This window comes from Micropterus dolomieu, linkage group LG09 (assembly GCF_021292245.1).
Source record: "Micropterus dolomieu isolate WLL.071019.BEF.003 ecotype Adirondacks linkage group LG09, ASM2129224v1, whole genome shotgun sequence".
NCBI lineage: Eukaryota > Metazoa > Chordata > Actinopteri > Centrarchiformes > Centrarchidae > Micropterus > Micropterus dolomieu.
Genome location: NC_060158.1, coordinates 15,777,918 through 15,804,148, shown reverse-complemented (window position 1 = coordinate 15,804,148; position 26,231 = coordinate 15,777,918). Strand labels below are relative to the sequence as shown.

The following is a 26,231-nucleotide window of genomic DNA, read 5'->3' as shown; positions in this document are numbered from 1 at the left end:
CTATTTACTTTAGCATTTTCATTTCATATGCTACTTAATACTTCTGCTCCACTACTTTTCGGAGTCCATTTTACCCCATTACATTTGTCCAACAGTGATAGTTTCAGAATTTTTTGACACCATATGCAAGACATGAAAACAGTTCATGCTTTATTTTGCATTGTTATATAGATTTTTATGTGAATGCATCAGGAATAACAATGAATTAATAAAAAATACTATATTTAACATAACACTGAAAAGGGTCAGTCAACTGCATAATGTATACTTTTACTACTAGTACTAATACTATAGGTATTTTTTTTATTTTAACCAATTACTACTACTTGTAATTGGTATTGTTGCTTTTATTTAATGTATACCTATGCAACCATTGCTCTTTTTACTACTGTACCTTCATATGAAAGCACAGTGTTGATCAAATTATAAAGATAGCTAGCTATTTTTCCTATCGGACGTTACTTTGTTGTATAGATTTGTATTATCCCCGACGTTTCCAACGAAAGATTTTTTTTTTGTTTCCAAAGAAAGCTGTAAACACGCAGCGATGTAAAATTGCGCAATTTCCCATTGACCTGAATGCTCCTTACCCATAACGCACCGCGATCATTCTTAGAGGTAAAAATGGCGACGAGGACACCAGGTAAATGAACATCAATCTTTTCTGAGATTTCCAGTTTTAAATGAACTCGCTAAAGACCATTTTATACTGGTATTCCATGCTGCGTGTTATACTGTAACACATGACATTGTGTTGTGTTCATTTGTCCTGGTGAATGTGTCCTTTGGCGCGTTTGACTTGTGTGTGTCCTCTAGTGTCCCCGTGCTAACGGATGCTAAGGGTGCAGCTTAGCTAACGTTAGCTCAGCGTTAGCCTCTATTCACAGTATGTCAACAACTAGACACCCACACTGACGTCCCTTTAGTGATTAAAAGTGTCCAAGCCAAACAGCGGTTATTGTTTCCATCTATCGATTGTTGTTATGCTGTAAAGTTGTCATCTATACTCCGGTGTCATCTAACGTTAATGTTAGCGTTAGCTCCTTACCATTACAGCTACTATCGTGTTGTTCCTTTCCAATGCACTGGAAGATGTAAATGATCTCAAAAGGATATGCTATCTACAGTTGTCATTCAATGCCTATGTCTCTATCAGATAATGATTTGAACATAGTTACTAACTTTAAAGTCACAGGTCTCCTAATGTAGCATACCGTTACTTCAGATGGTCTACTGTAGTAAATACTATATAGGTAATGTGAAAGGTAAATGTACAGGAAAAATACATATGTACTTTAGAAGTAATACTGTATGACTGTTGCAAATCCTTTCTCCGTTACTTAAATGTTTGCTCTTAACTAAAATAAAGTTTTATCTGCCTGACTGATCCTGTATGTGTCTGTAATTGTCATGTTCACAGCAGCGACAGGCAGACTCCTGCTTGGGTTCCGCAAATGGTATTTCAACATGTGTGGCTTCAACAAGCTTGGTAAGCCCAAAGAATAATGTCTTCAAAACGCTACTCCATTGTTTCAAAGTTACCATATGCCAAGACTGCCACTGAAAGTATGAATGTAGGGAGAAATCATTATTGTCTGGGATAAATATAGGCTATTGTGTAATTGGATTTCCATTTAGCATCTTCTTAAGCATTGTTTTCTGTGTCAGGTTTAATGCGTGATGACACAATCTATGAGGATTTAGATGTGAAAGAGGCCCTGAGGCGGCTTCCAGAACAGCAGTACAACGATAGGATCTTCAGGGTCAAGAGAGCCTTGGATCTCTCCATGAAGCAGCAGATCCTCCCGAAAGACCAATGGACGAAATATGAAGAGGTACATGAAACTAATTTAAATATGGTTTTTGTGCAGGGTAGAACTGGGGTTTAGTGTAAAGGCATAATATTATACTGCATGGTTTCCACACCCACTGGTATGTGGTGTAAATAGTGCCTGTAGGTTGTAAATGCATTTTCTAAAAATCATTTCACATTACATGCTTACTTTTTTGACTTGCCTAATTATTTGTTTTGGCAGGCAGACATTAAAGAAATTGTGTATTTTCATTGTAAAGTATGAAATTGTTGTCATAATGTAAAACTTTCCAAGTGTCAGTAAATACAAAATGAACAATATAATATAGGCTTTAATCATGTCTAATTCTACCTACATAAAGTCACCAAAATGTTAGAATCTAGAAGGATTTGAGTTGTGATATTGAAATCTCCTGATTTAATTAAAAAACCTCATAAATGTTTCTTATGTTTTCCCTTTTAGGATGTCCATTACCTGAGCCCGTATCTGGATGAGGTTATCCGTGAGAGGAAAGAAAGAGAGGAGTGGATGAAGAAATAGATGGTTCCCGGTCAAAGCTGTTAATCTTTGTCCTTGGTTGGTGCATGGTTCCCCCGTGGCGTAGTATTTAAAATGAAATGTGATCTATATAAAACAGTGCTCATTAAAGAAATGTAAATTTTGGAAGTGTCACCTTATTTAATGGCTAGTAGGCTGTTTGAAGATTTGATTTATTGGTATGACAAAATGAAACTGTTACATTTATTTACTTGCTAAATCAGATGTGTCCCATGTTTCAAATATGTGCTTTTACCTTTACAAATCCAACTATATACACAACAAATAAACCAGAAAATAGACATAAGAACATGTACAAAAGATACAGGGAAGAAAATGTCCCAGGCAAACTTCAAGTATCTACCATAACCACTACAGTAGCTAAATCTATCTGCACTGCACATGTAATTGGTTTACAGACTGTAAGGAGCACTTGGAAGAAAATAATGATCCTCTGTTGAGATATCATCTCCTCAGGACCGGAAGTGTTGTATATTATGTTAATCCATAGGCAAACAAATCAAGTTTACTAGATCTATTGTCACAGTGTTGGCCTTAAGTCATACATAGTACAGTGATGACAGTTTTCTAGCTAACTATACTGTGGAGTTTAGTAGAGCCTTGAACACAACCTTGAAAAGCAATAAACTGTCTGCAGGGGTCATTCATATTCAACACAAGTGTGAACATTTCTGTAAGGTTTGAAGATTCAGGTCTGCTTTACAGAAATGTCTAGATTCATATAAACAATCTTGAGTTCGTGATCCATTTATTTGGCAACCCTGTTAATTATCGCTCTGAGCCTGGGATCTCCTATTGCCCACGTCATTTATGGTTCCTATAAAGTTTCCAATGACGCTATTGAAAGATTTTAACATCGACACTCCCAGCTCATTGCTGGTTTCATTGATGTCTGGGTCATAGGCCCCCATGAGCGGGGTGCACACGTCCACATTCTTTCTACCAGCTCCTTCCAGGATCCCAATCAGTTGGCCCCTGACCTCCTGAAACAACTCCCTGTTGTACTGCAGTAGGACTGAATCTTCAAGAGGATAAGTTACATCCTCAGAGTAGCACTCGCGGGGAACTGGTACCTCTATGTACTTTAAATTAGGAAAGCCTGCAGATAGCATGGAGAACAACCTCCGCAGGGCTGCAGACGTCATAGGGTTTCCCAGGATTTTGAGCTCCTCTAGCACCTGGCAGCAAGCCAGAGCATTAGTAAATGCATCCATGTGCTCGTCCTCTATGTTACATTCTTCGAGGACCAGGGTGGTCAATGTGGCTGAGCAACGGCCGAGCAGTTTGTGGAAAGCGGAAGCGAAAGAGCTGAAGATGTCGTGTCCACTCATGTCCAGGCGGACCAGGGCCTCACTGTGGATGCTGTTGGAAAGGTACGTCATGTCCAAGCGGTTCAGGCAGCAGTTGGCCAACTCCAAGCACTGCAGTGGAGTGTTGAGAGGACTGGGTAAAGAAAAAGAGAGGTAAAAGGAAATTTTGTGGTATAAAAGGTCAATGGTACTCGAAATGAAAACACAATTGTACATTATTATGTAGTTAACAGCAGGCAGACACTTGCTATGGTTTGTGTTAGTCCTCAGGTAGGATTTGTCATGTAGGAGTGGTGCCAGAAATTCTAAAATGTGGAAACCAAATACCAAAAGTTGATACCATCATCCATTTTTGGATCAAGGATTACTCTTGTCTGGTAAGCATTGGGATAAATTCTTAAATCCCCAAACTAATGTCCTTGTTTATATTTGAATTTGGCAATATTTGTTTTATTATAACAATTGTTTAAATGATATGCCAGATTTTAATCTACAGCTGTTTGCTCCATGCTCCTGTTTTTCCATTTGAATTCCATCCAGCAGGTTTCTGGCTAACCTGCAGCCGTTTGTCCTCAGGCTGGCAGCATGTCAGCAATTTTAACAACAAAATGCCTCCCATTGTTAAACAAGACCCTTAAAGCTGGAATGTGCTGTGGTGCTAGAGGCGATTATGGTGAGCTATATTAAAGCTCTTGATGCTGCAAAGTGCACGTAAGACTGAGATCAGAGCCACCCATCACCTCATTCACATAGATACATACACAAAACAGAGACTCTTTGTTGTCCTCCTCTGTCCATTTACTCACCTAAGTAGCCTTCGTATGTGTCCAGTTAGAGTGGAGAAACTAACATAGAGCTCAGTCAGGCTGCTCAGTTGAGCCAGCAGATTGCCGATGGTGGCCAGCAGGTCCTCATCATCAGAGCCCAACCTTCTAACATCCAACGCCCCTGCCGGCAGGGCCAGTGACTGTAATTTGGGGAATTTCACCCTGGAAAGCAGCACCTCCAAGTGCGTGGCCTCCAGGGGAACATTGTGGACGAACTCCAGCTTTAAGATGGACTCAGGTTCTGCTAGGCGAAGGACATAGAACAACTGCTTGAGAGCGAGGGAATCAGCCCGGAAACTAACGAACCGAAGCTTCAGTGGACAGTAGCGGAGGAGGAGGAGGGCCTGAGCCACCAACTCATAGTTGCGGCCTGTGATGAAGCCGTTCAGACGGATGTCAATAGATGTGTCAAAGGCAGATCGGGACACACTGGCAGCTTGCATGGCCACCGTGGTCTCATAGCACATTTGGGTCAAGAGTTGGGTCCTTGCCCATCGACCCAGGGTGGACTGGCAGGGGCAAGACTGGTGCTCAATATCCTTCAGGGCAGTAAGGTCAACCACATGGAGTCTCTTGGCATAGGTTCTTGGAGGAGACAGCACATAATCCTTTAGAAAACAAGGGGAAATAATGTGTGTCAAATAAGTGTTTTGATGTGATTGTCTTATCAAGCTATAATAATTTATGATAATTGTAAGCCAAATCAGTTTTGCTTAAGCCAGTTAGGCCACAAGTATAACAACGATCAAAGAAAAATGCAACTAAAACATGAGCATGGCATGAATATGATAAGACACACTACACTCCAGACTATTTAATTACCTTTAAGCCAGTTAGGATCGCAACCAGACAAAGCCGGCAGGTGCGGGAGGTGAGGTCCATCTGACAGTCAAATGTCTTTCCCAGGATCCTGTGTAGGTTAAGCTCAGGAAGAGGCCATGCTTGGACCAAAACATGCAGCATGTCAGCCTGCTCATGCAGGTAGCAGGCCTTAAAGAGAAGTGGGTAGAGGTTAAAAGACACACAGTTGAGTTCCTCCAGAGCACTTGGCCCGCTCTGGATGAAACCCTCAGCTGCAATGAATCGCAGTGACTTCATGTTTGGAGTTTTTTCCCCCCTGGTGTTTTCTTGTTCCAACCGGTCTGTGGGTTGCCTGGTTGTTGTTGAGTGCTGCAGCCAAACAGCTCTGCGTGTCAAGTGTTGTGGCTCTTCAATGGTCGCTCCTTTGTTGATTTCCTCTGTTGCAGTCTGTCTGGGTGTTGTGCATTTGTCTGAGGTCAGGCTTGTTATTGTGAGGCAGGAGCAAGGGACGGGGGTCTTGTGGTAGGGTAAGAGAGTAGAGGCTATTAATAGGAACAGCTGTCTCACGTCCATCGCCGGGTACGGTGTCTATCTGAACTTTCGCCAGAGAGATAAGTAGGAACAATATTTGAATGCCACCATTCACAACACGTCTTTGTGAGGCCTATGCTGCACACATTAAACCAAAGAAAACAATTTTGTGAGATCAGAAATAGAATAATAAAGGAACAATCAAATCTGTACGACAGAAACATCATCACTTTACAATGTGTAATGCATTCGAGAAGGAAGTTTACTATTAAGTGCTGTTATTTACTTTTTGGTAAATCCATTTTTTCCACCCCTGCCTCAGTAAATGGCTTTTGCCACTATGAATTTACAACATGTCACAGGGTTTCAAAGCATTAAGGTCTAATGAGGCTTCGGTCAGTGGAAACATGGGTAACTCTGCCTCTTCCAAGATGGATTTCTCCTGATTTAAACGTTGGTGCAGATGTGGATGCTAAAAACAACCCCATGTTTACTGCTTTTTGAGACACCTAATACATTATGAACTTTACCATGTCTGTATCGTGCCACTGAGAGCATGCTGAAAAAACACATTGCAAACAGTTGGGAATCTTGTCTCCATTGAATGTCTTGCTGTTAAGTAAAACCACATAAAAGAAAGTAGAAAAAAAGCGTGGACTTTAAGTGGTTTTGTAATACCGACTATCAACTGAGAAGTGATTTATTGTCATTTCAAGCACACAGGACTAGATTTTTCAATCCTTATCCAGTCCCCTAAGGCTCTTTCTTGAACTATCAACTGTGAAATGATTCAATGCCATTATATTCTTTGTTCCATGGTACACATATTTGGTCAGGAAATAAATAGGTGACAGAATAACATAACAGTTTCATTAAAGACATTCTGTATTTCCATTTCTACATTATTTTATCCAAACAGAAAAAAAACACATTGTTAATATACAAAAGTTATGCTTTAGGTTAAAATGCAGACATGTAGCTCTACAAAGAGCGCATTTAAATACATTTGAAGCTTAAGTGGAAATCTACCTGAGATTAACCTGTCAATCTAAATGGCTATAAAAGTAGCATTCAGTTAACAATGAACTGGCCTTTCTGGATCTACAGTAGGTAATCGTTTAGGGTTTGTTTGCATTAGATAACAGTGTCATAACCTGATTCCAACACACACTGAATATAATTTAAATGAGGTGATTCAAGGACCTACTGAGTGGCATTTCACCTCCAAACCTCCAAAAGAGTTGGTGTCCTCTGCTGAACTGATTTATGGGTATAAATCAGTTCAGCAGAGGACACTAACTCTTCTCACCTGTCCCACATGTGTTTAAAATGCATTTATGAAGGGTGGTAGTGATGGTGATGATGATGATGATGATGGTCATGGTGGTGATGGTGCTCGTGTCTCTGGGCTGGAGATGCTTGAGCCCCACAGGAGGGCCGAAGGTTGGAAGTTGGAAGTTCCCTGTCTCCCCCTTGTGTGGGTCTTATGTGTGAGGAAGCCTCTAGTGCCCTGGAGCGAAGCCTTCTGCTGTGAGTACGCTGTGCCTGAGGCGAAGAAGGATGGCACCATGAAGCCGGGTGCTGGCCGTGTAGCCTGCAGGACCTTCTCTGTCCTGCATTCCTATCTTTCCCCACCGACATGGCCTTACGCTTCAGGAAATGAGGGTTAGAGAGGCCTCTAGGAGGCTCAGGGGAGATGCAGTTCTCTATGTTCACCACAGGATGATGCTGAGGAGTATCCTGTCTGGGCTCCTGAGAGGGAGATTCTGGAAAAAAGAAGAAAAACACCTTTAATGTTATGTATTTCCAGAGGAAGAAATGTAACAGTTCATGAAATGAAGCAATAGTGGAGTTTCTATACCTGTATTGTCAAACTTTGAGGTATAGTTTTCAATGCCAGCTAGATCCAGGTAGTGGTTCCTGCGCTCCATGTTTTCATCCATGCAATAAAGTCTTCTTACAGGGGTTCCTGGCTCCTGAGACGCACTCTGCTCCTTCTCAACTTTTGTTTTCAATGAGAGAGGGATGTTATCATGACAGCAGCATTGGTGGTTTGGTGTTAAACTAAAATCCCACTGTTCAGAAACGTTTCAGCCAGACTCTCAGTCTGCCCCCATGTTTTCCCCACAAGTTATGCCTATGGTTCCTAGATCCACAATTATAATGGCATTTTACCTATTTGTGAGGTCTTTACTGGGTCAGCAGACGCAGTAACAACTAGCTTTATCTTGAAGGGTGCGGTGCCACCACACGGCTGCTTCAATGATGCCTCTAGAACCTCATACATGGAGTGTATCAGACTGGAAATGTCCTGCAGACCCACACACACACACACACTGTGGACAAAGCAAGCTACTTCAGACAGTACTTTATTTAAACAATATGTGTGAAACCTACCTCTTTGACGACATTGCCACTGCTGTTGAAGTTGTACAGTGTGAACACCCACTCCTGCTGAGTGTCCTCATCAAGCCCCATGGTACAGTCGTTGACCTGTATGTGCATATATTGTCACAAAAACAAGTGTATTACTGCTGCAATACACTGAACTGCAGTTCGGTGGTTTATTAGGTAGAATTAAAGTGTACAGTAATTTATATGGTGTGGGTTGACCCCAAACCAAAATCAATAGTTTTAAAAATCCCTTGTTGATTAGTATCAGATGTGTGACTTTGCAGAAAGCGCCACAGAGCTTAAAAAACTCACAAAATTCAGAACTATAATTATCCAGACACACTAAAATCCCCATCTGTTACTTAAAGTTGTTTGGAAATTACAAACATGATTTGCAAATTCACTGTAGATTAGTCAGAGATATGGAGGGAAACACTTACACCAGCATGGCTGTTCCTCTTCTTTGTCTGTTTATTGACCTGGAAGTGGTTGCTTTTACCTCTGTCAGGTGTCTTCTTTGGTGGCAGAACCACTAAACAACACACAGAGCTTCACTGTAAATATCACTATCCAGTAGCTTGACTGTGACTATGATTACTGTGTTAAAATACTGTGCCTTTGTAATTAATTTCTAAGCTCTGTTTTCAATAAATGTTTGGCAACAGAGAGGAAACTAACTGAAAGCTGTTCATTCAAGGGTCAAAACTTTCCCACACAAATATAAAACAGATGTGTTTTTATTTCATTATTCCCTTAACAAAATGAGACACATCTGAAAAAGGGAGGCGGCCTATTAAAGCTTTTGTGTCAAAACTTTAATACACAAAATCTACACAATAATCATCAAGCCCGTTAAATAATAAATAGAGCAATGTCCGTGTGATGCATGTAAGTCTTTACTCACCTTTAAGGTTGCCGTTTAGGTCAGACTGGTTTTTCCTCACTTCTACATACAAGTTCTGTGGAAAAAGTGACCATGTTGTAAATTAACAGAGAGCACACTTTTAAGAGAGGGAGAGGGGTTAGAAGAGAGGAAGCAATTAAGTGTTTTTTTATGTCCCATGAGTGTGGGGTTTGATCTCTAGATGTGAGCAATGCTGATGTTTTCTTTGTATGTTGAAACTTCTTAAGCTAAATTAACTATTTAAAAATCAGCCTTGGATCAGCAGGAAAATGCATCGTCACAAAGTTGAAAACTGGGCTGTTTTTCTGAGCTCATGAGAAGCTGAGCTCATGGTGGTGGTTCTCACAGGAGAGCGACCTACAAACATATGATGATCTTAAAGAATATTATGCATTGCTGTAGATTCAACTACTCCACAGTAAATAAATTAGCTCAACCTCAAACATCTACGGCAGTAAAATGCAAAATACACATAAATGCAGCGGTAATATTAATCCATAAACATCATATAGTAAAACACTGACAGTGATGATGATGATACTTAAGTAAGGTTTTGAATGCAGGACTAGTACATGCAATAGATGATTTTCCCAGTGTGGTATTAAGTAAAGGATCTAAATACTTCCTCCACTACTGCCAATCAGTAATTAGATGCTGTCATTTTTCAACAGCCTTAGTTCCCCATAAAACTTCAGAGCACTATAAAACTAAACTAAAAAGAGCCTGATCATGTATACTTGCTCTTCTGTCAGGTAGAAACCGGTCTGTGCTGCAAAGCTAGAGACACATGAAAAACACCAGCAAGACTTTTCTTATCTCTCAACATTCATCACCAATGCCACACTGATGCTCGAGAACGATAAGATGAGCACACACCCTCTGCTCTCTGCCCGCCACGCTCTGCCTGCTGATGCTGGGTTCGATTTCCAGTGAAAGTGGTCTGGGAGGTGGAAGCGACGGTGCAGATAACAGAGAGGTGTGCACTGGGAAGAAACCTCTTCTTCCTTTTCTGTTATACCCCATCATTATACAACTTATATCTTGATATCACAAAATTTCAAGTGTTAGCTAAACAGTAGCTGCCTTTGTCTCAACAAGAATGTCTCACAGCCTGACTGATAACTTCATACCTAGACAGAATGTTGCACTGTAAGACGGGACAGGAACGCCCATGTTAAGGTCAACAAGCTGCCTTAACAGTTGTGCATGTGAAGTGTCCATAAAAAGTCACATGAATTATCAGACAACCTTACAGAAAAAAAAATTGGCTTTTAACACAAAATGCTACAAATTCTAGAGCGATTATCAAACAAAAGAGGAATGTAACTGAACAAATTGAGTTTCTAGAGTGGATTTTGCACTGGAGGGTGGATTACCAACAGAATCACAAGGTTAAATCATTTCCTTTGAGCTTAGAAGTCAAAGTAACCACTCCTAGTTGTTAGGTATGTCAGACATTATGATGCTGATGGGTGGAGAGATTAAAACCTTGGTCATGATGTTTGTACTTGGATTTTACAATATTTACACAGTGTTAATAAAACTTGCAGAGCCACACACACACACACACACACGTGTATTTGACAGGTAAGTATGTAAATATTCAGGTACTTGGCCTGTGTGCCTTCAGGAGCACATTTTTTGTGTCACAACTATTGTTTAATTATGGGTGTGTTGTCAAAGTTTTAAAGAGAAACGTCATATTTATGTCAGCAATCATTTTTTTTAAAACTGTGAAAAACTCTTTCAATATTAAATTAAGGCGGAAATTTATACCAAGGATGCAAAAAGAGGGTATGGTGGAAGACTAAACGCTGACAGAAAACAATATAAGATGTCTCGGAGAGATGGTGTCATGGAGTATGACACTAAATTACGCTGGAAAATCTAATTGCAGGAAGCTCTCTGTCATTAAGAGGCACAGAAACTCCACCATGACCCTATACACCTTGGCTGAGTCGACATCTTTTTCCAAACGGTAGATCTTTCCAGAACTTAAATACAGCATGGTACGAATATTTCCTCAACTTCTAACAAGTTTCTAAACCTTTATAAAGATGATAAGTGGAAATACTGCACCACTAAGCTACACTGTGGTCTTTGGAAGCACATTACAACATCTATGATCTACTTTCACCACAAAATGGTTACAAATTAGTGTGTTTATAGTTAATAGGAGAGTCTGTGACTGTTTTCCACAAATAAAACTTAATGAAGAGGACAATTTATCTTCTCTTTAACAGTTTCCGAGCCCCAAATGTGACTGCATCATTAATGCTTACATGTGATGCCTCTTACGCAATCAAACACCCCTCCCCACATGTTCCTCCACCCTCCCCACAGTCTGTCTGTCTGGAGCAGGAAAGCAGTACCAGATGTGGAGACTTTTTTTCAGTGCAGTCGGGTATAAAGACCTCGCTGTTCGGACGGGGTGGCTGTGTTGCACTTCACAGACTTGGACGTCCCTTTATAGAGAGATGGAGGAGGAAGGGCGGAAAAATAAATATACGACTGCCTCCAAACACCTTTTATGTCTCCTGGATGTGATGTGAGCAAATACAGTTAATCCTCAAAACTGGCTGAACTGGTGTAAAGCTCTTGGCAGTGCAATAAACCATTAAAGGGAGGCTGTGTGTGATTTTAATTCTTTTTTTTCCCTCCATGGGAAAAGAATTAATGCTTTTAAGAGAATGTTCTGGAAGAGAAAAACTAATGTATTGTTAGATATTGTCAATTTAATGTCATGGCCAGTCATTTTATTAATATAATAAATATGCCACCCTTTATCCTGACTCTTGATTCTGATATGAATTCCCTAAAAGCCCTCTATTATGTTCAATACTGCAGTGCTAAATTGACTAAATTATTAACTATAAGTATCTAACCTTTGGCTGTGATATTACATGTGACCAGTTTCAAGTCTATCTATCTATATGATCATCAATACCATACCATTACAGTATTGAAGGATGAAAAAAAGCATCATGGGATCTTTTTTTTTTTTTATAAGAGGCAGGCTACCTGGAGTGGGCGCCCTCAGAGATTAGTTTACCTAAATCCAAAGTGTTACTCTGCATGAATATAGGTAATGCTAAATTAAGCGAGGTGAATGATACAAACAGATCGAAAATGTTTCTACCTCTGTCAGTTTGGTTTTGTGGATATGGAATCGCTCCAGCTCCGTTTGACAGGTCTGCACATTGGAAGCCAAACTACCACCTGCAGAACATAATAAGAAGTATTTGAACATAAGTACAAAGTGCTGTTTGTACAGTATTTGGTTTACTGTCTTACCCTCCGGACTCTGTCTGCGTTTCGAAGCTGTCCAAATAACGAGAGAGAAGATAATACTAGTCAGAAAGATTCCATCTTTTTTTTAAAAAACAAAACAATTTGAGGTGTAAAAAAAACTACTCACCAAGTTTGGACTGGAATTTTCCCATACTCCTGGCTGGTCATGTGATCAAGAAGTATTCATGATGTCCAATCCATTAGGGGGGAAAAAAATACATTTGAGGAAACAATCATCCCCCAACAAGCTCGCAGGGGAGACTATCCCACACTTCCACACCGGACTTCACAAAGTTTGGTTTATCAAAGAGTATATACGCAGAGCGAGAGGCTTCACCCCTGCGCACTTCCTTCTTCGGCTGACTAGACTGCAATATGTTCTGTTTCTTACTATTTAACCCTACAGCACAATGTTAATAATGAGAGACAGCTTCTTGTTGTAAGCTATACATACAGTTGTGATTATGTATCTTATGTGTGCATTTACACACAGGTTTGACAGTAGACGCAATCTGATAATCTACAAACAAAAAAAATCCATCAAGCAACCTTGCAAAATGTGTCCCTGCTTAAGACCGATAGCTCACTACTCTGGTTTATATGAATCATGAATATTGGGTGTCGGTTTCAATCAAATCTTAATTACCATCTGTAGGATCTAAATTGCAGACTTCAGAGCTGAGTTCGGTCCCGTAGTAGCAAAACCGAAACACTGGCGCCTTGAACGCCCTGTGTGCGCGCAAGCTTACTACACTTAACCTGCCTTTTTAATATGGCTGTGTTTATATACACGTCGCTGCTTATTGGGTAAGACCTCTCACACACCCACCAAACGACAGAAAACACAGCTACATCAAAGCCCGTTGCGCACCGTTTCTAGGAAACACAACCCGTAAACCGGTGCAAAATGTTTTGACATTGAACGTGCCCCAGGTAATGTCTTCGCCACCAGTTTTATGTTTCCATCTTTATCTCAGTCGCACTGGCACAAAGACACCACTGTTAAGCATCATCACACAACTCAGCTGTAAATTAGTCATCAAGAACATCACACATCAGATCTGCAACATTGGGACTTAGCACTTTTGTCTCTATTATTGTAATCTATTTTTTTTTTTTGCCACAATGAAGCCTTTTACATCTTAATTCACAAAAGTGAAAATGTAAAATAAAAAGTCATTTTGGTCTACTGGCCACACATTAATACTATTTTTTAAACAATCACAGATGAAATGGATGGTCAAAAAGAGCTTTTTTTATTACTAAATACAAAAGTAATATTCCAACGTCGCAGTTGTGCAAACAACTTGTTTGAAATGCAGCTACATCATTTTTCCTTTGTATTAAATTACAACCCATCTTCAATCTGAAGTAATGGCTGTGGTTAACAACCATTTTTGTTTTCTTTATATTACATAAATGTACATATGTCTGTTTAAAAGCAACAGACTAAGTCCATGTCACAGTTCTGTTAACTGCTGCCACTGACAGACTCTTTGACAGTGAGCGCTGGTGTGGGTCCTATGTGGGTCCAGATGTAGCCTTTCTCTGGTCGAATGGGGATGGTGGGAAACGGAGAGCTCCGTGACTTGAAATATTCAGAGGGGGCGTGGCACACAAACTCCAGGTACTCCATCTTTCTGGGCAGATCCTCCTCTGGACCTGATACAAAATCGACAGTTCTTAGATTGTCACATAAATGGCGTAGAAATAATACAATTTTCATTTATCATTGCTCACCAACGATGTATGTGCCAGGATCAAACTGGTCCTTTGGGCTGGCCTTTGTGGGGATCAACCAGGTCAAGGCAGCACTCTTTTCACAGTACTGGTCCTGCACGAAGCCTCGAATCTGAGCATAGTACGGCTTCCCGTCTTCCTCATCTGTTACCTTGATCACATCTCCTGTCTGGTAGTATACACCCTGTGGGTACAAACAAAAACAGAGGATGAGGCTCCTTCTCTCACATGTATCACAGGATGAAGGTCTGGTACAACTGTGCAGTAATTAAAGCCACAATTACATGAGATTATTTTTGCTTGGTAAGAATAAACACCATACCTTATAAAATACGGATTCTGACGTGATGATTGTTGCAACGGATTCTGGTGCTTTGATTGGCTAAAGAAAGAGATCACACACACACACAGGAGTCAAACACATGAACTCATAGTGAAGAGAAACAACTAAATTAGCTGATTAAATCCATCTTTGACTTACATTTTTGAGTTTGAATATGTGTCTTCTCCCCTTTCCTTTTGTTGACACCTTCTTCTCAGAAGCAGGTGCTTTGTACTTGGTGCTTCTCAGCCGTGCGGACCTCCTGTGGATCTCCTGCTTGGACTGCACACCAGATACTTAGTTGCATTCAGCACAATTTTCCTAGCTGACTATTCATTGTTTACCTGTAGCAACATTTAATTGGGCTGCAGCTAAATGATCATTGGGTAATAAACTATAAGAAAAAATAATAAATGTCCATCATAATGTGTCCTGGTGCCTTCCAGGTGCTTGTTTCGATTCACAGTGATACAGAAATCAGAAAAAGGCAGCACATTTCAACATTGCTAAGCTGGAATTAGCTAATTTAAACATTTTTATTGATCCTTAATTCATTAAAATTGAGTAAAACATCCTTAATACCCCATTAAACTCCCCGGGGGCGGCTCCGGGATTTATTATAACGTAAAGTACTTATTCACATTACAATGTTATATTGCTGTTTGCCTGGCTTAATGATACAAAACTGGGCTGTAAATAAAGTCCACAAACAGGCATGTGAACTCTACTTTAGAGAGGGGGGTTCCCTTTAAAATAGTCCCCAAGAGAAACATTAAATGTAAAGGGCACATTAACAGGCAGTGACCGACCTGCTTTCCTCCGCCATTGCTGGGCTGAATGATGGAGGACATGGTGGGTCCCGATGCTCCGCCGCTGCTGCTCTTCCCTGTGCAGTTGTTGCAGAGGATCTCTCCCTGGTTTCCCTTCTTCCACATCGACGAAGAGTTCGTCTTGCAGACAGCACAGCATGGTTTCAAACCCAGTGGCATCGTTAGTGGTCGGAAAACGACGCCAGGGTACGAGGGAAATGACCGTCAATACTCAACAATGAGACGGCGGCTGCTCGTTCAGCTCCTACTAACTGTGTAATATCCAGCAGTAACACACCGCTGTGGCTCCCGCAGGTGACACAAACACAGAGGAAGATATAGACAGATAAACGACTAGCTACGAGATTAGAGGAACAACGATAATCACGACAGCATCAAATAGCAGCCGGGGTTGTTTATTTTCGCTGCCACATCACCGCCATTGCAAACGCCACACTTTCTTCTTCTTTGCCTCTATTGACATTGGCTCTTCTTCTGTGGTTTGCTATGTGGATGAAAAGCGCCACCACTGGACTGGAGGAGACTGCGCCCGCAGCTCAACCAGCTACGGAGCTGGGACACAATGGGGACACAATATAATCTTAGCGTTAATACATAAACAGTATGACGGGATACAGTCCAATATGTTGGGGGAAATACAATTAAAATAACCCCACATCTTTTCATTATACTCTATATTTTACACATTTGTTGTGCAATGCATGCAATACTGTGTTACTGTGTTGGCTGCCGTAAATAAATGATAATTTTAATAAAAAAACATCCAATAACATATGAATCAATCAATCAACTTTATTTCAGACACAAAGGTCCATATCAGTAAAATAAAAATAAAATAATGAGATACAATGCAAGGACACATACATAAATATGTACAGAATCACATTTCACCATCCACAGGGATTATAACATGCACAGACATTGTTTCCAATTTTACCAAAAATCAAGAGGAATACCTTTTGTCACTTTGTGTAGGCTCTGTTACACTGTAAAATATTATGCAAGTTAGCTCAACTTAAAGATTGCCTTTGTTTTAACTCACAAATTAAAGTTTATAAAGTTGATATAACTACAGTGTTCTAGTTCTCTTAATGTTGTTGGTTTTTTTTTAAAGTTGAGTAGACATTTATAACTTGTTTCAACTTTATACTTTGAATTGAAACAAATAATTATTTTACTTTATCAGTGCAAGATAAACTTCCCTTAAAACCAATGTACATTTCTGCATTATTCTAACTGACAGTTAAAACAACTTAAACACATTTATACTATTTTCCCTTTCAAGTTAAAAGGATTTGAAATCCAGATTTATTTCAGTTTACATGTATAAGGGCTCTCCATTGGTGGCACTGGTCCTTGCTTGTTTACCACAAAAGTGTCTATATTTCAGTTGGAATTTGAATACATGACTTACCAGCAGTGTATAGTTAGTTGATTATGTCCATGTTTCAACTTTGCCATGGTTCAAAGAAGACAGTTTCTCTCAAACTCAATAGAGGCAGCAACTATTTGTTCTCTCTTGCTCCTATCCCCGCACACCTATCTTTTTTAACATACAGATCTGACAAAAATCTCAATTAGTAAACACAATGAATTAATGCAAGTTTAACTTTCAAAAACTCAAACAGTTGAGTTCAAAATCCCAAACTGTCAGAGCTCTTTGAACTAAAAAGAAGAAGTAAGTGGACATTACTAAATGTGACAGTAATGATTTACATAAAGCAAATATTTTTTTCATTTTTGGACTCAATTAGCCGACACATACAATTATACATGAAATTCTGCAGTTAGTAGTCACAAACATATGACTTGCACTTTTCCATCTTGGGAGCTTAAGCGAGATACTGAATGCATCATTAAATTCCTCCTGTAGCTTTTTCATTTTTGCTTTACTATAACTGCACCACATGTGTGCTGTATAGAGTGAAATGAAGGAAAATAAAGATTCATGTGTGGAAGGGGATGAAATATTCAAATGAATCACTTAAACGTCTAAATCAATTTTAATGCTGATTTTAGAAAGACTTTTAGCTCCAAAAACAGGAGGTGATTTATAAGTTCTACATTTTGTTTACAAGGAAATTGACCTTTTAGTCTTGTTTTATGATCACAAAAATAATGTTCCTTTATTGGAAAGGTAAAACATTGCATGTTGAGTGAAACCATTGATTTTGATTTTTGTACTATTGGGATTGGTTTTGTACCCTGTGCCATAAGAGCGTTAAATTCACAGCCAATTTCCCGATGCCACTCCTGTGTAATGTGTAGATATGTGTGTGTATGTGTATTATGTGTAGGCCTAGTATGTGTGTGTTATCTATGCTGAAGGTTGTTTTTTTTTAGGATAATGTAGTATCCAATATTTATGTATTTGACTCATAACAGTTCAAAATAGCACTGTAGAAGCAGGACAGAGGGTCAGTGACCTTCTACGGGGAGAGCAGTGATTGGTGGTTATGTAGGGACTGAACCCTTCTATAGAATTTGACCTCTAACCCCTTGTTTTGTTACCTCGAGATAGCACTGTACCCTTCTATGGGTTTGACCTTTTATTTTGCAGACTCAAACCCTTCTATGGTACCTAACAGAGACCTAAACATATCCTATATAAGCTTTGTTTGATGTACAGAGAGACAGAGTGGCCATCGGGCTGGGTCACTCTCCAAGCTGCTGCAGAGCGTGTAATTGATGCTGGAACTCCTTGATTTAATACATTTTTATGAGCATTATTGTTCGGACACCACAATAACAAAGAATGAATCTGATTTTCAAAACAGTGTGGTTTAGACCACACTGAAACAATGCCAGTTAAGTTAGGAAACAAGACAATAATTAAAATATTAGAATATTTTTGATGACACACAAAGTCGTTTTCACGTGCAGCGCCTCCACGCCAGCAGGTAGCGCACCTCCACAGCTAAGCCCGCCAACTGCTGTTAATTTGAACATGAAGAAGAAACGCGTCACCGTTCAAAACAATACATCAAGTTCCGCCTGTCTGGCGCCGCTTCCTCATGAAGATGTCTCAAAATAATCCCGAGAAAGACGACCAAACGTCCACCGACAAAAAAGCCATCTCTCTTCCAATTTCCAGAGTGAGGTTGATCATGAAGAGCTCACCGGACGTCTCCAGCATCAACCAGGACGCTCTTTTCCTCACCACCAAGGCGACAGTAAGTTAAATTATCGGTTCACTTCTTACATACAGGTTCACTGCTAACTCATCAGCCCGTGCATCTGCTGCTGCCGCTGCTAACAGGGATTAGCTCGCTGTTAGCTTCTGGGATAACTGTAAATGTAGCGGTTTCGGTTTCCGTTTGAGCTTGTCTGCCCACTTGCTGTGAATCTGTTCTTTGCTGACTTATCTTGTAACGTTACTGTTGAAGGAGCTGTTTGTCCAACACCTGGCTCTGTCCTCATTCAACAACGGCTCCGGGAAAGAAAGCAACACTCTGTCATACAGCGACCTCGCTCACACCGCTGAGGAGACGGAGACTTTCCACTTTCTTACAGGTGAGACACATAAACCCACAGGGGCCGTCTGCAGCATGCGGGCCTTTTACCACTGAAACATCGGAACCTGGAACCTTTTACGAGGCTGAAGTTGGCTTCCCGATTCGGCAATTAAGGGAAAAGTTAAAGGAAACTCGGGTCCAGAAAAAAGGGCGATTTATATGTTCTTATTTTTACGTGTAGACCATATTAGACCAGATCCAGATCAAAAAACACCATGCCTAGAGCTCTCAAATCTGCAATACAATGTCCCAGAGAGGATAAAGTTTCTTTAAAACATCGTTTCAGTTTTGTTAAACCTGTAGAAAAGAGGAGATGCATATGTTTTTTTAGACTATATGAATCACCCTTTTTTCATTGTCACAAAAGGAAACTATATTTAAAACTTTCTGGACATTCTAGTACATATTTGACAGCTCTAGGCACAGTGTTTTTTAATCTGGATCTGGTCTAATGTAGTCTACATGTTTAAAAAAATATATATAAATCACCCTTTTTAATCTTCACAAATAGAATAAAGGTTTCACAAATGTGAAACTGTGTTTTAAAGAAAACCGTCTCTGGAATAATCTAGTTTACATTTGACAGCTGTAGCCAGAGTGATTTTGATCTGGATTTGTTCTAATGTGGTCTCGATGCAAAAAAAACCCATAAATTTTTGCATTTTCACAAATAGAATAAAGGCTTCAAAAATCTGAAACTCTTAATTCTAGTGCAGATTTGACAACTTTAGCTAGACATAGTGTTTTTTTTTTTTTATCTGGACCAAATGTAACTTTCCCCTTAACTGCCAAATCGGAAACCAACTTCATTGTTGTAAACCTTTTTTTAGAACTTATATACCTTATGGCTCTAGTATGCACTCGGTTAACATTTTATTAGGTACACCTAGCTAAAAATGATGAATGCGATTCAGTACAAAAGCAATGAATATGATCTTCACAAAGTTTGTAATTTTCAGTTCTTTTGGATGCTTTAGTTTGTGCTATACCCTCATTATATAAATAAGTCAAAATGTTAGAAACACCTCTCAGTATAATGCAATACCGTTCAACAGCACCACAAATTACAGCCTCCAAAACGTCCGAAGAGTTGAATCAACACCTCTCTAAAGTTTCAGTAAAAGCAGAACATTTTAACCTTCATGAGAGTAAGATTTATTGCAGGATTGTTGTACTTGACTGCATTAGTTTTAGCTAGGTGTACCAACTGTGTTTAAACCTGTTGAACATGTTTTTGTTCATTATGCTACTCCACGCCATTTATTTGATTTTTACATAAATTGCAGGAGGTACCTTGATTTTGTCAGTTACCAAAATTAGACATTCTTGTCTTGTTATTTCAAGGGTTTTTAAGAAATATTAATTAACAATATCACATTATATATGGATATTGCAATTTAAAATTACACATACCATGATAAAGGAGGCCTATACCGATTTATCTCCCATTGCAAAAGGTGATTTCTCAAGTTCAACCTGCTCTTTATTCTAACTTTCAACTTGTGTTCTTTTAAATTTAACACTTCCTATTTCATTGTAATAAACCTGACAGTGTTAATGTGCTTTTTACTCTCTCTAATACTCTCTGTTGGAATGTAAACAGCATTTTTGGCACATTAGAAGCTCTTAAAAGTTATGACATGTGAAGAAACAAATCACTGCATTTTGAAGTAAACTATCAAATAGTTCAAATGAAGTGGGCTGTTTATTCTGACTCTTGCTAAATACTTTCTTCAGCACAAACTTGCACCTCGTTGTTTTTGTTTGCAACAAGTTGCTACAATCCTTGCTAGTTTTCTGCAGATGTTTTTCTTGCAGCTGTGTGGTCTGCTAAAGAAATCTCATCTTTACTGCGTGATTGCATTTGGGTTGACCAGTCATGATTTAAATCATTCAAATCAATCAATCATCAAATTTAGTGTAAAAAATTATGTTTTAAGATCTATTTCATAACCATTCAGAAGCTAAACACACAGTTTCACAGCACCTCACGGCTCGACAAGTTGTGGCAATCAGGGATGGCGTTGTACAGCTACAGTAAAAAGGCGTAAAAAGTAGCGACTGTGAGAACGAGTTTGACACAGTGCAATATTCTCCTTTTAACCGACAGATATCCTGCCCAAGAAGATCTTGGCTCGAGACTACCTCAAGTCTTTGGAGCAAATGCAAGAAGAGGAAGCTGACTTTTAAAAAAGGACACTGGCTGAATTTTACATCTGGACAGATGTTATCAAATGTATATGCCCTTCTTTGAGAGCAAAATGACACCCTGAACTTTGTCAATGCTTGTGAGTACATTGACAGAGTTCAGCTGTAGGGCTCATGGAAGACGTGAGTGGACATGGAGCTGAAAGTAGAGCAACATAGGGCAAATGAAGACTCAAAAACAACAGAGTCATATGGGAACGTAGAAGTTGAAATGTCGAAATGTGTTACACTGACCTAAACTAAGCAGCCTTAGATGAATCATAGTGCCATCACCCCTTCTCTGCAGAATTGATCCCCTCTACAAAGATGATATTTTGCATTTGGCCCATATTCCTAGACTATCTTTGAAAGCTTTCTGGTAGCAGTGTCTTATATATTTTGTGCTTGTTTTGCATGCACAGTAATCAGGAGCAGTGAATTGTTCTTTCTTAACCACTCGCAGGCCTGTATGAGCTCACTCCATGTAACAAACCAAGATCCATTCCACACAGCTGGAGCACAGATGTCTCAGCTCCAGTTATTGCATTTTTAAAATATGAATGGGTGAAAACTTTATTTTAGAGGTGCTGTCAAACATTGATTTTCAGTGAAATATGCAGATGTTACTGATTCTAAGTTATACATCCGTTTAAAAAAAAAAAAAAAGATACTGTCATGTCTGAGTTGTGAGTAGTTTATCAAATACTTGAAAGTTGTTTTGAACTTATCAAAAGTACAAATACCTCTTATTTTTTTCTCAGCTTTACTAAAAGCAACTGAACATGCTGTCTTTCCAAATGAAAACTCACACTCAGCCTAATAGATGTGACTATTTAAAGTGTATATAACAGCTGACCACCTCACAAAGCATCTCACTCAGAACTTACAAATTAATTGTTTAGATTTGATATTAAAATAAAGATTCATGCTGTCTGATATTCATGTTGCACCACGTGCTTTTTACACCACACTCTTGGTGAGATAGACGTATGAAAATGCAGTTCATGAATGTTGAATGATGATTTTCTGTTAGTGTGACCATGAGATCTAAAGGAGATTTAACAGCTACATATTCATCAAATCTCCCTGATAAAGAGGTTTATTTATCTGCTGATTCCAGGGTACACATGTTAATTTAGTAAATGTTTTGATGACATAAGGTGCATATCAAGTGTGTTTTGTCCTCATACCACAGACTAACATAATCCTGAGTGTACATGCAGTTGCTACATGGTTGTACAATACACGGATATATCAATTCAATTCAAATAAGGCAAGAAAAAGAGACAACAGGTACGCGTCATCGTCACTGTTGGAAGAGTTTGTTGAGTCGGAGCTGCATGTTGAGCAGAGTCTTCTCTAAAGTAGAAAAATGGTTCTCCAGGATGTTTGCCATGTGCTCTCTTCCATCTATGGCGTCCCTTGTGTTGGCAAGATGCTCCTTCATGCTGAAAGGGGTGACAAACCACAAGTAAATGTCTGAGACTTTTTCACACATTAACACACTAGTTTTGCAGAAGATTTATTTTCCCAAAACGTCACAACTGTCCAAGAGGCCTGAGTCTGTTCTCACACATCTAACGGAGCGAAAGTGTTAAGTTGCCTCCATTCTTTGCGAGTGCCACAGCCTCATCTCAGCCAGATGTCTCAACAGATGACTGTTGGAAAACAGTTGAAATGACTCAGATGGTCGTCTGGATGGTGTTTCCACTGTGTCTGCTTTGGCATTCAGAAAGTGTTTGGGATTGAGCTAAACAAGCAACACTGATCCGGGGTGACTCCCTCACTAACAGTGATTTAGGAATAATTCCACAGCAATGTAAGTGGGGATATTGCCAGAGTTCAAATGTACCGTTTGAGGACCCCTTAACATTTGATTACAGGCTATACACCGCCTTTCAACTGAAAAAAAGTATTAGATGGGTGGAGGGTATAAGAAAAGGGACAGGGTGAATTATGTATTTTTTCTTCTTACTGAATGATGGGTAGTTTGAATGTTTTTGGAAAGCTGGGGAAGGTCTTTTGACTTTTTCTCATCCCAGGTTAATTCTTTCTGAGATTTATTGTAAAAGATAAATAGTTAATCACAAAGATGCCATTCATTTTTATATTGAACTCTACACTCTCTGAAACAGCTGTCAGGAAGAAACATCTCCAACACACCGAGCCATGTTACACTGGCATCATGTAACTGATTTGACGGACAGTCAGACATCTGATCTCATACATATATTTTTATGAAATATAATCCTGGGTTATGGAAAAATATTGTGGTGCTGAAGTCCATCAGCAGCCACAGAACTGCCACAGAACTGCCATTCATTCTGTGGCTGTAATTTATTTAGCAGGTCTTGATTCACAAATAAAGAGTGGCTGTATTTTCTTCCAAGTCAAGGAGAGTGGTTAATTCCCCACCCCAAAAATTCTTTTATTAACTCCATCAAATGATCTGTGGACTTCTGTTTCTCACCTGGTAAGGACCCCCTGCTCCTTCCCCTCTTTCCTCTTCTCCTGCAGAGAGACAAAGACCTTCTCCATGGTCTGCATAGTTTCCACCACACTCTGGTGGTCTGAGTGGATCCCCTGGACCTCCTCTCTGGCTTGGTGCTCGTAGGAACTCCCTCCGTCCTCCATCCCGCTGGAGGTGGACACAGCCTGCAGGGCAGCCCTATTCTGGAGAACAAGCAGACGGGACCTGGCGAACTCCTCAGGTCCGGCTATGTTTTCCCAGCAGATCGGAGAGGACGGTGGTAACCAGAAGCGCTGGGTGCAGTTGACTGGTTTTCCTGGGGTCTCTGTTACGAAGGGGCTGTCAGCAGGGAAGCTGTGGTGCAGGTGCAGAAGAGATGATCCAGAGCCCCACTCCCAATCCTCAAGGTCTGGTTCCCCATAATCTTGTTTAGGGGGAAAAGTAGGAAGAGGCCCTGCTGCCCCTGCCCCTGCAACCTCTGCTGGGAAGCAGACCCCCAACAGGAGTAAGCAGGACAGGCAGAGTAAGGCACTGCTCACTGCCCCTTGGAGCATCTCCAAACTGGCTGAAACAAAAAGTATCAGGCTTTATTAGACTTGTGGAGCAGTATACACACACACACAGCTGTAATGGTTGGAAAAGCCATCTGTTTGGCATCATGACAGATCTGATCCACTAAACATTTTTCCATTGTGGTCTTTTCCTGAAACAAAGCGATTGTTTTGTTTACACAATGGGTCTGCTCTACCTTGCACCAAAACAAAACAGAGACTACTGCATCTTCAGCATATTTTAGGAAGCAAACACAAGACCTTTTTTAGCGACCTATAATAATAAAACGATCAATTCCATGCAGTTTTTAGACAGACTGTATTGCACCTGTCAAGGAGGACTGGAGATGTTGATGGGCCAGTACATTTTAAGTTAGGAGATTTGTTTCACCATACAACAAAATATGATTTTACCTTCAAAATAAAAGTATAAATTATGCACCATTTAATAAAAAGAACATGTTGAATTACAGTGTATTCAGGCTAGGCTACTGCCACATATTTCTCCACACATTTTTTATCTTCAAAGGGTGGCACATTTAGTTTTACATCTACCATTATTGCCGGAAGCTATCCTGTCTTTTTGGTAGCTTCATGGTTTTCCAGCAGCAGAAAGTCTAAAAACTAACGGAGCATCACAGCTAATCCGCAACTCCTGATCACTTCAACAACTTTCACCCATACAAACATCTTTTTCCTCGTCACCGTGCAACAATTTCATGAATATCTCGTGTATGTAATGTTTCTTTACCTTGCAAAGAAACCGCAGCGACGAAGCAGCCTGTTAGTGCTGCGACGCTCCTCTGGTGCCTGAAGTCGTCGGAAAAAATGAGTCGCTGACTTGCAGCCTCTTACATGCGATCTGAATCACAATTTACTGGCCCAGTAACAGCAGAGACAGGAGCCAAGGGTTTCCGTCAGAGTCTCTGGAGTAATTAAGGGAGCCGTATCCAAAAGAAAGTAAACTTGTAGTATGGCTGGGAATGCCTTTACAACTGCAAACACCAAACGTGCATGCTGGAAAAAGAAAGTGTCTGATGCAGGAGCTCTTCTGTAACCTAACAGTGTGCAGCCTTTTTGGTAAAAGTGTGAATTTGCAGCCTTTGTTCCTCTAAAGACTAGAAGTCAGTGAGCCTGTCAATAGAGTAGGAGTGTGTGATGCTCCAGGAATTTATGGGCCATTTTACAATGTCCTAAACAGGACCAGCTGGCTTGAATGTGCTAAACATCATGCAGTCATACCTGTGCATTGGAACAGTTTGTTGTTGTTCATTTATACACATAAACATATAGTTATCCTGATGTTTTAAGGACACATAGCTATGAAGGTTTAAATGTACTGAAACTTTGGAGGCACTTCTAATTCATTCACACCATCTGTTGATTTAGTGGCCAGAGAATGAATTTGTATATTCTGAGGCTTACACCCATCATGACATAAGCAACAAGGAATGGTTTGGCACAAACAATCGAGCGTGTTGTAATTCTAGGGGAGGAATGGACATGAAGCACACCACCAATATTTATATATGTACTATGAATCTCAGGACAAAACATGAACACTGTAACTCTTATAAGGGCAGGACTGTAAAATATTGGAAGACTCTGAAGTCCTGTCCACACACAGAGATCACAGATCCACAGCTAGCGGTGGCAGCCAGATGTGGCCTTCAGGTCCTGCTAATGATTTTCAAACCATTTGGGGAACAAAGAGTAGAGGTTGTGGTTTGAAGTTTCGTTTAACAGAAATAAATCAGGTGGAAGAACCAGAATAATACAGTATGATTTCGATAGTGACTCAGTCAGGTTAAAGTGCTGACTTTCAGATTCCTACAAAATTACACTTCTCAACCAATCAGGATACACCAACTGCAACTCATCAGACACACCAGAACATAAAGAAAACAGCAGTATGACAACAGGCATAATCTAAAAGGGTCATACATTGATTTCATAATTATGTATATAACATGTGAATTATATGTAATTGCTTCGGCAATGTGGTTTCTGAACTGTTGTTATATGCCAATAAAGCTATCAGAACAGTCTAGTAAAGTCAATTTTATTTATATTCATGAACAAAACATTTGCCACAAAGAGCTTTACAATCTGTACAAAATATGACTTTATGATATTTATAATATGACCTCTTTTAGACCCTTGTCCCTTAGAAGGAGGGATTCCCT

At 39.8% G+C, this 26,231-nt stretch overlaps 6 protein-coding genes across 11 annotated transcripts; 2 read left to right on the top strand and 4 right to left on the bottom strand.

Annotated features, from left to right (window-relative positions):
* The first annotated feature begins 559 nt into the window (after positions 1-559).
* On the top strand, positions 560-2,477 carry LOC123976349 (cytochrome b-c1 complex subunit 7). Its single transcript, XM_046058448.1, has 4 exons — positions 560-643; positions 1,421-1,489; positions 1,669-1,835; positions 2,277-2,477. The coding sequence occupies exons 1-4, from the start codon at positions 580-582 to the stop codon at positions 2,352-2,354; spliced, it is 378 nt and encodes a 125-aa protein (XP_045914404.1). The 5' UTR covers positions 560-579; the 3' UTR covers positions 2,355-2,477.
* A 6-nt stretch (positions 2,478-2,483) lies between these two features.
* lrrc14b (leucine rich repeat containing 14B) lies at positions 2,484-6,350 on the bottom strand. The gene is made up of 3 exons (XM_046058439.1): positions 5,332-6,350; positions 4,489-5,117; positions 2,484-3,815 (listed from the first exon to the last, which is right to left on the bottom strand). The coding sequence occupies exons 1-3, from the start codon at positions 5,881-5,883 to the stop codon at positions 3,137-3,139; spliced, it is 1,860 nt and encodes a 619-aa protein (XP_045914395.1). The 5' UTR covers positions 5,884-6,350; the 3' UTR covers positions 2,484-3,136.
* A 155-nt stretch (positions 6,351-6,505) lies between these two features.
* Positions 6,506-13,175, bottom strand: LOC123976347 (protein naked cuticle homolog 2). 5 transcript variants are annotated; one of them, XM_046058447.1, is made up of 10 exons: positions 13,077-13,175; positions 12,558-12,590; positions 12,434-12,460; positions 12,279-12,358; positions 9,140-9,194; positions 8,676-8,767; positions 8,239-8,334; positions 8,017-8,152; positions 7,703-7,843; positions 6,506-7,607 (listed from the first exon to the last, which is right to left on the bottom strand). In XM_046058447.1, the coding sequence occupies exons 2-10, from the start codon at positions 12,580-12,582 to the stop codon at positions 7,177-7,179; spliced, it is 1,083 nt and encodes a 360-aa protein (XP_045914403.1). In that variant the 5' UTR covers positions 12,583-12,590; positions 13,077-13,175; the 3' UTR covers positions 6,506-7,176. The 5 variants fall into 5 exon arrangements, with proteins under 5 accessions (XP_045914403.1, XP_045914402.1, XP_045914400.1 ...); XM_046058446.1 differs by having other exon boundaries at positions 12,558-12,627; positions 13,077-13,170; XM_046058444.1 differs by having other exon boundaries at positions 12,279-12,460; positions 12,558-12,627; positions 13,077-13,174.
* Positions 13,176-13,665: 490 nt separating this feature from the next.
* gatad1 (GATA zinc finger domain containing 1) lies at positions 13,666-15,784 on the bottom strand. The gene is made up of 5 exons (XM_046058730.1): positions 15,302-15,784; positions 14,652-14,774; positions 14,493-14,552; positions 14,171-14,354; positions 13,666-14,092 (listed from the first exon to the last, which is right to left on the bottom strand). The coding sequence occupies exons 1-5, from the start codon at positions 15,479-15,481 to the stop codon at positions 13,902-13,904; spliced, it is 738 nt and encodes a 245-aa protein (XP_045914686.1). The 5' UTR covers positions 15,482-15,784; the 3' UTR covers positions 13,666-13,901.
* Positions 15,785-18,304: 2,520 nt separating this feature from the next.
* On the top strand, positions 18,305-21,962 carry chrac1 (chromatin accessibility complex subunit 1). Its single transcript, XM_046059020.1, has 3 exons — positions 18,305-18,495; positions 18,709-18,835; positions 20,948-21,962. The coding sequence occupies exons 1-3, from the start codon at positions 18,337-18,339 to the stop codon at positions 21,025-21,027; spliced, it is 366 nt and encodes a 121-aa protein (XP_045914976.1). The 5' UTR covers positions 18,305-18,336; the 3' UTR covers positions 21,028-21,962.
* si:ch211-57n23.1 lies at positions 21,566-25,023 on the bottom strand. 2 transcript variants are annotated; one of them, XM_046059018.1, is made up of 3 exons: positions 24,797-25,023; positions 23,495-24,059; positions 21,566-22,472 (listed from the first exon to the last, which is right to left on the bottom strand). In XM_046059018.1, the coding sequence occupies exons 2-3, from the start codon at positions 24,046-24,048 to the stop codon at positions 22,331-22,333; spliced, it is 696 nt and encodes a 231-aa protein (XP_045914974.1). In that variant the 5' UTR covers positions 24,049-24,059; positions 24,797-25,023; the 3' UTR covers positions 21,566-22,330. The 2 variants fall into 2 exon arrangements, with proteins under 2 accessions (XP_045914974.1, XP_045914975.1); XM_046059019.1 differs by having other exon boundaries at positions 23,495-24,055.
* Between the last annotated feature and the right edge of the window lie 1,208 nt (positions 25,024-26,231).